Source organism: Engystomops pustulosus, chromosome 4, assembly GCF_040894005.1.
Source record: "Engystomops pustulosus chromosome 4, aEngPut4.maternal, whole genome shotgun sequence".
Classification (NCBI taxonomy): Eukaryota; Metazoa; Chordata; class Amphibia; order Anura; family Leptodactylidae; genus Engystomops; species Engystomops pustulosus.
In genome coordinates, this window is record NC_092414.1 from 53,155,139 (window position 1) to 53,167,477 (window position 12,339).

General features: G+C 42.0%; 1 protein-coding gene across 2 annotated transcripts in view; it reads right to left on the minus strand.

Moving 5' to 3' along the window:
* DOCK2 (dedicator of cytokinesis 2) overlaps positions 1-12,339 on the minus strand; it is a 471,688-nt gene that overhangs the window by 297,670 nt on the left and 161,679 nt on the right. For both annotated transcript variants that reach the window (XM_072145916.1, XM_072145917.1), the window contains exon 23: positions 5,661-5,769. In XM_072145916.1, the coding sequence (XP_072002017.1) occupies positions 5,661-5,769 (109 nt within the window). The remainder of the gene's footprint in view (positions 1-5,660; positions 5,770-12,339) is intronic.

Sequence of the window (12,339 nt, forward strand, 5' to 3'; positions counted from 1 at the left end):
TGAGCCGGAAGGGCTCTGGGGGTGTTTCCAGTGGTCCTCCTTGCACAGGCTGTAATGCCTCACCATGCCCCTCTGCACTTCACCCCACCCTCTGCCTGAACTAGCTGCAGCAGAGGAAGTTTCAGAGGGTGGGGGGGGGGGTTAGTGCTCATGCACTGTGTAACTCTGTTACACTATGGAGGTGCTCTGGTAATATATATATATACTGTATGTGTGTACATGGTGTGTTAATACTGTATACATGTGTGTTTTATGTGTATGTGCTATATGTGTGTATAAGAATATTTTTTTTACGTTTTTTTAATGGGAAGCGGGACGCAATGCAGAAGTCTGCTATGAGGTTTAGCCTCTCGTAGTTATGCCCTTAATACCAGTCATATAAATTGCAAGCAAATTAGACATGGAAGCAGTAGCATATATATCTTTGGCTCAGGAACTATATGCCTCATCTCATGCTGGCGCTATTACACTTCTTTACTATGTAATTAAACAAGGAGGATACAATCATATCAGACTACACAGCAATCAGTTTCCTGTTTCCTGGCAACTGCTCACAATGTGATATGAGTCACTAAGAGTACACTGAGAAATTGCAAAAGTAATCTGAAGTGTTGGCAACAAATTTCATTTTGTTCACCAGTTGTCCAATCCATCCAATGCAGCAAGTTGTTCCTTAACCTTCATTAAAAGGGAAAAAAATAAATCCAAAAGATGGAATCCTAAGGGCGTTTATTTTACATCAGTGATTTCTCACAAAGACAGATTGGTTTTCTCTTCCTTGCTTCACTGATTTTTCACTGATGCCTTACTGAACCATTCTTTTCAAAGGGCTTTTTCAGACTTCAGTATTTTTTCACTGATCAGTGGTCAGTGACAACATTGGATCAGTGAAAAAAAAATAAAGTATGAAAAAGCCCATTGAGAAGAATGGTTCGGTAAGGCAAATCACTGAAGCCAGGAAATAAAAACAAATCTATTGGTGTTCATAAATAACTTCAGGGAAGAATCACTGCCTGAATGTGAAACCACCCTTGAGGAACAGATGGAACCGATGAACTTTTGTATCCGTTTTAACTACATTTCTGTTTTTTTTTTTTAAATGTGTACAAAGATGATGTAAACATTTACAATCTGGCGCACAAGCTTGCAAAACTTTTTTTTCTATCTAATAGACTAGCTGTAGCCCCCAGTATTTCCCGTGATAGTAACTAACTGCTTTTAGCTATAATAAAATAGAATGGGTTGACAAAAAATATTTTATATGTATCTATAGACAGTCTCAGACTGTCTCTGTCACTGACTGTCCCTTTTTTATAAATTTTTTGACCGTCTGACTTTCTCTGCCTCTGACCATCTCTATGAGTGACTGTCTCTGACCATCTCTTTCAGTGACTGTCCGTCTCTGGCAGTCTTTCAGTGACTGCCCGTCTCTGGCAGTCTTTCAGTGACTGCCCGTCTCTGGCAGCCTCATTCCAGTGACTGCCCGTCTCTGGCAGCCTCATTCCAGTGACTGCCCGTCTCTGGCAGCCTCATTCCAGTGACTGCCCCTCTCTGGCAGCCTCATTCCAGTGACTGCCCCTCTCTGGCAGCCTCATTCCAGTGACTGCCCCTCTCTGGCAGCCTCATTCCAGTGACTGCCCCTCTCTGGCAGCCTCATTCCAGTGACTGCCCCTCTCTGGCAGCCTCATTCCAGTGACTGCCCCTCTCTGGCAGCCTCATTCCAGTGACTGCCCCTCTCTGGCAGCCTCATTCCAGTGACTGCCCCTCTCTGGCAGCCTCATTCCAGTGACTGCCCCTCTCTGGCAGCCTCATTCCAGTGACTGCCCCTCTCTGGCAGCCTCATTCCAGTGACTGCCCCTCTCTGGCAGCCTCATTCCAGTGACTGCCCCTCTCTGGCAGCCTCATTCCAGTGACTGCCCCTCTCTGGCAGCCTCATTCCAGTGACTGCCCCTCTCTGGCAGCCTCATTCCAGTGACTGCCCCTCTCTGGCAGCCTCATTCCAGTGACTGCCCCTCTCTGGCAGCCTCATTCCAGTGACTGCCCCTCTCTGGCAGCCTCATTCCAGTGACTGCCCCTCTCTGGCAGCCTCATTCCAGTGACTGCCCCTCTCTGGCAGCCTCATTCCAGTGACTGCCCCTCTCTGGCAGCCTCATTCCAGTGACTGCCCCTCTCTGGCAGCCTCATTCCAGTGACTGCCCCTCTCTGGCAGCCTCATTCCAGTGACTGCCCCTCTCTGGCAGCCTCATTCCAGTGACTGCCCCTCTCTGGCAGCCTCATTCCAGTGACTGCCCCTCTCTGGCAGCCTCATTCCAGTGACTGCCCCTCTCTGGCAGCCTCATTCCAGTGACTGCCCCTCTCTGGCAGCCTCATTCCAGTGACTGCCCCTCTCTGGCAGCCTCATTCCAGTGACTGCCCCTCTCTGGCAGCCTCATTCCAGTGACTGCCCCTCTCTGGCAGCCTCATTCCAGTGACTGCCCCTCTCTGGCAGCCTCATTCCAGTGACTGCCCCTCTCTGGCAGCCTCATTCCAGTGACTGCCCCTCTCTGGCAGCCTCATTCCAGTGACTGCCCCTCTCTGGCAGCCTCATTCCAGTGACTGCCCCTCTCTGGCAGCCTCATTCCAGTGACTGCCCCTCTCTGGCAGCCTCATTCCAGTGACTGCCCCTCTCTGGCAGCCTCATTCCAGTGACTGTCCCTCTCTGGCAGCCTCATTCCAGTGACTGTCTCTGACACTCTCATTCCAGTGACTGTCTCTGACACTCTCATTCCAGTGACTGTCTCTGACACTCTCATTCCAGTGACTGTCTCTGACACTCTCATTCCAGTGACTGTCTCTGACACTCTCATTCCAGTGACTGTCTCTGACACTCTCATTCCAGTGACTGTCTCTGACACTCTCATTCCAGTGACTGTCTCTGACACTCTCATTCCAGTGACTGTCTCTGACACTCTCATTCCAGTGACTGTCTCTGACACTCTCATTCCAGTGACTGTCTCTGACACTCTCATTCCAGTGACTGTCTCTGACACTCTCATTCCAGTGACTGTCTCTGACACTCTCATTCCAGTGACTGTCTCTGACACTCTCATTCCAGTGACTGTCTCTGACACTCTCATTCCAGTGACTGTCTCTGACACTCTCATTCCAGTGACTGTCTCTGACACTCTCATTCCAGTGACTGTCTCTGACACTCTCATTCCAGTGACTGTCTCTGACACTCTCATTCCAGTGACTGTCTCTGACACTCTCATTCCAGTGACTGTCTCTGACACTCTCATTCCAGTGACTGTCTCTGACACTCTCATTCCAGTGACTGTCTCTGACACTCTCATTCCAGTGACTGTCTCTGACACTCTCATTCCAGTGACTGTCTCTGACACTCTCATTCCAGTGACTGTCTCTGACACTCTCATTCCAGTGACTGTCTCTGACACTCTCATTCCAGTGACTGTCTCTGACACTCTCATTCCAGTGACTGTCTCTGACACTCTCATTCCAGTGACTGTCTCTGACACTCTCATTCCAGTGACTGTCTCTGACACTCTCATTCCAGTGACTGTCTCTGACACTCTCATTCCAGTGACTGTCTCTGACACTCTCATTCCAGTGACTGTCTCTGACACTCTCATTCCAGTGACTGTCTCTGACACTCTCATTCCAGTGACTGTCTCTGACACTCTCATTCCAGTGACTGTCTCTGACACTCTCATTCCAGTGACTGTCTCTGACACTCTCATTCCAGTGACTGTCTCTGACACTCTCATTCCAGTGACTGTCTCTGACACTCTCATTCCAGTGACTGTCTCTGACACTCTCATTCCAGTGACTGTCTCTGACACTCTCATTCCAGTGACCGTCTCTGACACACTCATTCCAGTGACCGTCTCTGACACACTTATTCCAGTGACTGTCTCTGTCTCTGAATGTCACATTGTCTATGGGGAGATTTATCTGAAGTGTCTTAGAGCAGAACTGCTCTAGTTATCCATAGCAACCAATCAGAGCTCAAGCTTTATTTTCCCACAGCTGTTTATAAATTACAGCTGATCTCTGATTGGTTTCCATGGGCAACTTGAACAGTGTTACCTCAGACATTTCTGATAAATCTCCCCCTATCGCAACAACCAATCATGGCTCGGCTTCCAACTACCACAGCAGCAATGGCTCCTGATTATGTTGGGTAATAAGTGGATTTTGGAAAGCGAGGGGTAAAAATATTAACGCAGCGGTGCAGATTCATTTAGCGGACATACATACTTACATCGATACATACACACACACACATAGGCTCAGCTTTATATATTAGATTTATCTCTATCTTACTAAAATGTGCTTGTAGCTCCTATTCTAGTACCCAGTCTTCTGACATTAAGAATAACTGATCCATTTCCTGCAATGTCTTCATCCCTAAATAGCTTGCTGAGACTTTAAATACAGTGAATAGATTTTAATACTGCATTCATTGGAAACATTAAAAGATTCAGAAGGTCCCTGAAAATAATAAATACAAAGAGTATAACCATTAAAAGATGTTTTTTTTTCAATATTAATGATAAACTACTTTTTTGTTCACAGATGCCTTTGACAGTTTTAACATCAATTTTTAAATATGTTACTTTCTAAAAAACATTTATATTTAATATTTCATCAATTTTTCATAAAATGCAGCAAATGCTGACTTATTTAATTTCTTTTTACTGCACCCAGGATGGGTTCTCATCCATATAACAATGTTTTATTGCATCATTACAGTTATAGAAGTCCCTGTAGAATCCCTGATACCTTGTGAATATGCATTATGCCTTCCTACAGTGTGAGATCTGGTCATTTATGATATAGTGTGAGCAGCGCTATCTTTATAGATATTTAACAGTCATTAACCTATAAGGATCTCTGTGGACACAGGATCATAGTATTAAATGGGATAGAGATTTTTTTTCTGGCTATTATTGAGCATAAGGAGCATTTATTTTCTAAGCATTTTTTCACCTGTCACTTTTTTTCAAATTGTGGCCTTATTTTTTTTTTAGAACATTTGAGAATCATAGACGGCAATGGAAGGGAACCTCAAATCAATTCACTAGGCCGCGAATACTAAATTGTTGGAGGACTGACTCCAGTGGAATAGTTGAGTGAGGCTCCACAATGCTCAGGTGAATGCTACAACCACTTTTTCAGGCTTGTGATGTCACTTTAATCTCTGATTTAGATAGTTTTACAAGGCACATTCTGTTGTCTCATAGTTACATCCAGAACCTTTTATTGGGCATTGATCCTAGATTCTTCTCCTTCTGTCTAAGACAAACTCTATCTGCTTTGCTGGGGTGTCCTGGTCCCATCGGAGATCTGCTGCTTGCTGCCCTGTTGTTTTCTGGTTGTATCTAAAGACTAGTCCTGGTTCCTACTTCTGTGTTTCCAACTATCTAGATCTGGAACTTATGTGCCGATTCCTTTGCTACTGCTGGTTTGACAATTCTGCTATGCTGTTGTCGCCAAGCCCCGTTCTATCATTTGCTGCATTATGTCTGCATTTTGTCTTTTTGTGCCATGTCCAGTCCTTGCTTCACATTAAATGTTGTTAATACATAACTATGTGTGAAAGAAAAAATACCACAAAAATAGCTATTTTTTTCTACTAATGAAATAAAAAAGACACAAACCTGTAGTAAGATTGTTGTTTTGTGCTCACACTTCATGAGGTTATTAATAGATTCAAAAAGTTTTCTCATCGACTCTTCAAATTCTGTCTGCTCTTTGCCTTCATAAAGCCTATCAAATAATACAAAACAAAAAACAAAATAAATTAAAACAAACAGTTTTCAAGACTGCAATAACAAATAACAAGGTAGAGGATTGAAAGACACAGATTTACAGACTGATGCAGCTAACAGGAAGATTTCTATCTAATACTAAGGGTTCATTCACACGAGGTATGCCCGCCGTGCGGGCATACCGCCGTGTGCTGGAGAGAAGGAGGCCCCTCTCCCCTCCATAGAAAACAGTGGCGCACGGCCGCACACTCACAGAAAGGGCACATTCACATGGCCGTCTGCGGGGACGTACATGCGGCCGCAAATTTGCGGCCGCATGTACGTCCCCATAGACGGCAATAGCGGCGCGGCGCAGATGCGGTGCCACACATGTGTGGCACCGATCCGGCCCGCACACCGCAAAAAGATAGAGCATGCTCTATCTTTTGGCGTGTATGCGGCCGTGTGCCGCTATTCTCTATGGAGGGAGGAGGGGCCGCCTCCTCCTCCTCTCCAGCACACGGCGGTATGCCCGCACGGCGGGCATACCGCTGTGTGAATGTACCCAAAGATAGAGCATGCTCTATCTTTCTGTGAGTGTGCGGCCCGAATCGGTGCCGTATCACCGCCGTGCACCTATTGCTGTCTATGGGGACGTACATGCAGCCGCAAATTTGCGGCCGCATGTACGTCCCGCAGACAGCCATGTGAAAGAACCCTAAGGCCCACATTTATCAAGCAATCTGCGCCAATATTCTGGTATAGACTGCACCTAAATACATGTGCAAACTGCTTGCACATGTATTTATGAAGTGTCTGCACCGATATTGTGTCTTGACTTCACTATGTACAATGTACAACTCAATGTGTACATGTATGTATGTATGTACCGGTATTGTGTCTTGGCTGCACTATGTACTATGTACAACACAATACTGTACACCTAAAAGGGCGTTCTGGTGTGTATTCAGACATAATTGTGCTGCAGTACGGTTAATCTCAGTGCACCAGAGAAAAGTGGTACATTAAGTCCAAGCACCTTGTGCGCCCACAGGGTGAGTTAGATTCTTGAAGACTGTGCGCTGGTCTTCATGAATCGGGCGCACTCTGCACAATAAATGAGGGCCTTGTGTGCATTGTATGGGAGACATCATGACAGCTAGTCTCCAAAGACTAGCTTTGAGACAATAAGAATAAGACATAGAACGTCCAGAACTCTGAAGAATGCAAGTCAAACAATAACCAGAATGTTATATGACACTTTATTCTGACCAAAAAGTTAGGTATACTTAAATCATGGCCCAAAATGTTAACCCTGCGTAGAGCACTCATACAGATAATAGTGGTCAATGTTTTATTTTCCGCTGTAGTTTATCTGTAGTCCTCTGTTCCCCAAATCAAGTAAAAATCTTGTAATCAGAGAAAAAGCTTCCATGATCAATAATTGAAGTACCAGTTAGACACAAACTACTGGAACTGAATACAGATTCAGCATCAAATTACAAGTCATTTGCCGGAAGTGATATAACAGTCATAATTCTTAAAGTAAAGTCAGGACTGCTCTTAGACTCATACTGTATAACTACGCTTTCACTGGTCATAAATCTCTCTAAACTGCCAAAAAGCTTGGCAGCACTTGGATACAGTGAGATATAAAAAAAAATATATGCATTTTTTCCCTTTTAAGGCCCAAACTATTTCGGCTCTCAGTTCCTTGCCTTAGTGATAAATGAACCAGTTCATGGATTCTCTATGTCATTTAAATAAATAAATAAAAAAAGATTTTGTTCTGTGCCTCGACTTTATGTCTGGTGTAAAATCTTCACAATGCAGACGCCATCAGCAAAATAATATGCACAGCGTATGTTTATTTATTGCATTCCCTTCTTTTTCTTATGTCCTTTGCCATGCAGCGAGTAGTATTAAACATTGATGCCGCTATTCCTGCAAAAGAATCAATATGTGCTATGAAACGGGAACAATCTTTTCAGGAGAAAGCTGAGATTATACGACACCAAAATGTCTTCAAGTCTTAACCACTTATACACTGCAGTATACATGAGTACATAAATAGTTGTAACTAGACGATATAAAGTGCATAAGGACCATGTAATATTCAATGGCATGCCTAGAATATGCCCCTAAATACCAAAAATACAGTACCGTATTTTTCGGACTATAAGGCGCACAAAAAATCCTTTGATTTTCTCAGAAATCAAAGGTGCGCCTTATAGTCCAGTGCGCCTTATATATGAACCATACTTACAGACAACAGCTGCCTTGAACTGTGCACAGGTCTGCCACCTGCTGGTCATTCATCCTTATAATCAGGTGCGCCTTATATATGAACCTAGACATTTTAGCAGGCATTTATAGATGCGACTTATACTCTGGGGTGCCTTATAGTCCGAAAAATACTGTAATCCAAGTTGACTCTAATGAGGAGTTTTACAATGAACACTTAGGTTTGCCTAGTTATACCTTTATTTCACTTGCTGCAAAAATTGGGAAGATTTAACCCCTTAACGCTGAAGCCACTTTTCACCTTCCTGACACGGCCCATTTTTTCAAATCTGCCCTGTGTCACTATAAGTGGTTATAACTTCGGAACGCTTTAACATATCCAAGTGATTTTAAAATTGTTTTCTCGTGACACATCGTACTTCAGGTTATTTGAAAAATTTTGGTGGTATGTTTTGCATTTATTTATGAGAAAATCAGATATTTGGTGAAAATTTGGAAAAATTTTTGATTTTTGAACTTCAAAATGTTCTACTTTTTCCATACATAGTCATAACTGCAAAAAAACGTAATAACTAACATTCACTAAATGTCTACTTTATGTGGACATGGTTTTTTATGCATACTCTTATTTTTGTAGGATGTTATGGGGCTTTGAACATTAGGTGCGTTTTTTCACATTTTCATAAAAAACGCAAAATCCTGCTATTGAGGGACCTGCTCAGGTTTCAAATCACTTTGAGAGACCTAAATAAAAGTAAACCCCATAAATTACCCCATTATAGAAACTACGCCCCTCAACGTACGTGAAACAACTTTTATGAAGTTTGTTAACCCTTTAATTGTTTTACAGGGGTTAAAACAAAATCGGATGCAATTTTGAAAGTAAAATTTTTTTGGCTAAATTAATATGTTTTTCAAAAAATGTACAAATTCTCAGTGGATAAAATACCAAAACGCTCCACAAAATTTGATACCCAATCTCTTCCGTGTATAATAATACCCCATATGTGGTGGTAACCTGCTGTATGGGCACATGCCAGGGCATCGAAGGGAAGCTGCGCCATTCAGAGCAGATTATGCATTGTCACTTTTTATTGGCTATACAATCTTTATTTTTTTGGCAATTTGGACATATAAGGGCTTATTTTCTGCGACATGAGATGCACTTTACAAATACTTCATTTTAGTGGGTCATTAGCTTATTGATGAGATTTTATTAACTCTTCAATGTATGGGTGAAAAGAAAATTGTCAATTTTGGTTTACTTTCTTTTCGTATTTTTTGGGGGTCGTACACCGTACACTAAAAAAAATTATATTATCTTCATTCTATAGGTCACTACAATTACGGTGATACCTCATTTATATAGTTTTTCATTTATTTTGACAATTTTACTGGATAAAAACTAATATAGAGGAAATCTCATTTGTTTTTGCATCGCCATCTTTTCGGAGACGTAACTTTAATATTTTTTGGTTGACAGAGCTAGTTTAGGGCTTATTTTTTACGTGTTGAGTTGTTCTTTTCAGTGGTACCATTTTTGCACACATAACTTTTTTTGATCACTTTTTAGAACATTTTTGTGTAGAGATTTTATGAAAAATGTACATTTTTGGCGTGTTTTTCGGGTTTTGTTTTTACGGCGTTCACCGAGCGGGTCCAATAATGTTTCTGAGTTATTGTACGGATTGTTACGGACGCGGCGATACCAAATATGTGTGGGTTTTTGGCGATTTTGTGGTTTTTTCACTTTATTGCATGTGTATAGGGAATATTTGTGTTTAGGGGACTCTAACTTTATTTAATTAATTATTTTTATTAAAAAATTATTTTATGTAGTGTTTTTAACATTTTTATTAACTTTTACAGGTTAGCTTGAACAAGTGATCCACTGATCACTTGTTCAAGCTCTTCTTCACATTACACAGTGTAATACAGATGTATTACACTGTGTAATGTAACACACTGAACATGCTGCGCATGCTCAGTGTGTTACAGCCGGGTCCTGTCAGAAGGCAGGACCCGGCTCCCGGCAGGAGGATCGCGCAGCCCCGGGCACCGGCAGTCCCGGGGCTGCGATCGGAGCAGCGGACCCCCCCCCCCGGTAAGCGCCGCGGGGGGGTCCGATTCCTCTGAAATGCCCCTCCGATCGCGGGTGTTAGAGGCAGGTGTCGGCTATAATATATAGCTGACACCTGCAGCTTCTGGCGCCGGCTCCGTTCAGGAGCCGGTGCCAGAAGCATGACGTAATAGTACTGCATTTTGCGGGAACGCACCTCCCGCGATGCAGTACTATTACGTCAAATGTCGGGAAGGGGTTAAAGGACATTTAGTTTACTGATGGTAGATGAGTCCTAATAATGAGGACTTCTTTTATAATAACATTAGAGTATTAAAAGTTATGCAAATTTCCCTAGGGAGCTCAGGCTATGTCACCCAAACACCTCATGGAGCCTAGTATTTAAATTTTTGCACTACCTCCATAGTGCTAGCGGTAGCGCTACAGGGGGAATGTGGGATAATGGATGTAGTTTTATATTTTTATAATGTCAACATGGATATAGCAAGGAGGGATCTAGAAGAGGTATATAGGCAAGGCCCTGTTTAGAGGCACTGCATAGCAAGGGAGGTATTAAAATTCATTAAATTCATATGAAAGAGTCACAGAAAAGCATGGTGGCACACTCCAAAACATACTGGTACGTTGATTAGATTGTGAGCCCCATGGGGACAGGGACTGATTTGGCAAGCTCTGTGTAGCGCTGTGTGCGCTATATAAAGGAGTTATTATTATTATATTTGAGGGCACGGTGTGGCGACTTGTAAGGGGTTTACAATATATAGGAGTAGTGAGTGGGACATTGCTATGACTGTGGTGTTTTAGGGACACAATGGGGCACATTTACTTAGCTGTCCAACGAAGTTCCCCGAAAGTGCATCATCCGATGAGAATGCACCCTGCCGTGATTCACTTAGATTGTGCGCCCGATATCCTGCACGTGTCGCTTCCCCGCTCAGGTCCGACAGAGTTCACCTTCTTCTTCATGGTGAATGTAAGTGCATTGTCTTGCAACACAATGGGGCAGATTTATTAAGCTGTCTGAAAGTTAGAATATTGTCTATGTCTCTATACGGTGAGTGTATATTGTATGTATAAGTATATGATATATATACTATATGTATGTATAAAATCTGTATGTACTATATACTGTGTATATGCTGTATGTCTGTATATACTGTATGAGTTTGTATTTACTGTATGTATTAGTATATAATTTTTTATGAGTACATAAATGTGTGCATATAAGTGTATACATGTTTGTATGGGTATATGAGTATAGAAATGTGTGAATATATGAGTGTATAAATGTGTGTGATCGTATAAATGTGTCTGAACAAATATATATATATATATTTTTTTTTTGTTAAGGGGAAGGGGGGAGACATGCAGAAATTTGCTCTCCTAGCCTCTCCTAGTTACACCTCTGTATAGAGCACTATAAATATTGAGTGGGTTGAATAAAAAGTTATAAAAATAGACAGCAAAAAGTGAAGTAGAGGCATAAACCATAAATCATTACATATAATTATACTCTAATCACTTGTATGGTCTGCAAAGGATTTGGCCTTTTTTCATTTGCTTTAAATGTGTGCATTGATTTTTATTCCATATCAATATGGTATTATTTAGTCATTATGTAGTGCTAATGGTGTGGAGGTAAAGTGCTATTATGCAGTCATAGTGGTTATGATGTGGTTGGAGTCTCATACAGCTATATTACTGGTACTATGATTTGTACTAAGTTCTGATGCAGCTTTTCTTCTTATATTTGCTCCTGCTACATTGTCCGATTCCCAACAGTTCTCCCTGTAAAGTCCCCTCCACTAGGGCATCTCTATCAGGAATAATGAACGCACATAGCACAGTACTACCATATAGGAAAAAAATGAATGCACTTTATTGGCTCTACTTACTACAAGTACAGGCAGTCCCCGGGTTACATACAAGATAGGGTCTGTAGGTTTGTTCTTAAGTTGAATTTGTAGGTAAGTCGGAACTGTATATGTTATCATTGTAATCCCAGCCAGAACTTTTTTGGTCTCTGTGACAATTGGATTTTAAAAATGTTGAGTTGTCATAAGAATCAACATTAACACTAAAGCTTCATTACAGACGCCTGTGATAATTGTTATAGCTGTTTATTGTAGCCTAGGACTAAAGTACAATAAATTCCAATATCCAGAGATCCGTTTGTAACTAGGGGTTGTATGTAAGTCGAGTGTTCTTAAGTAGACCGCCTGTAATTATAAAAAAGGCCTATACTATAGTAAAAACCACATCTCG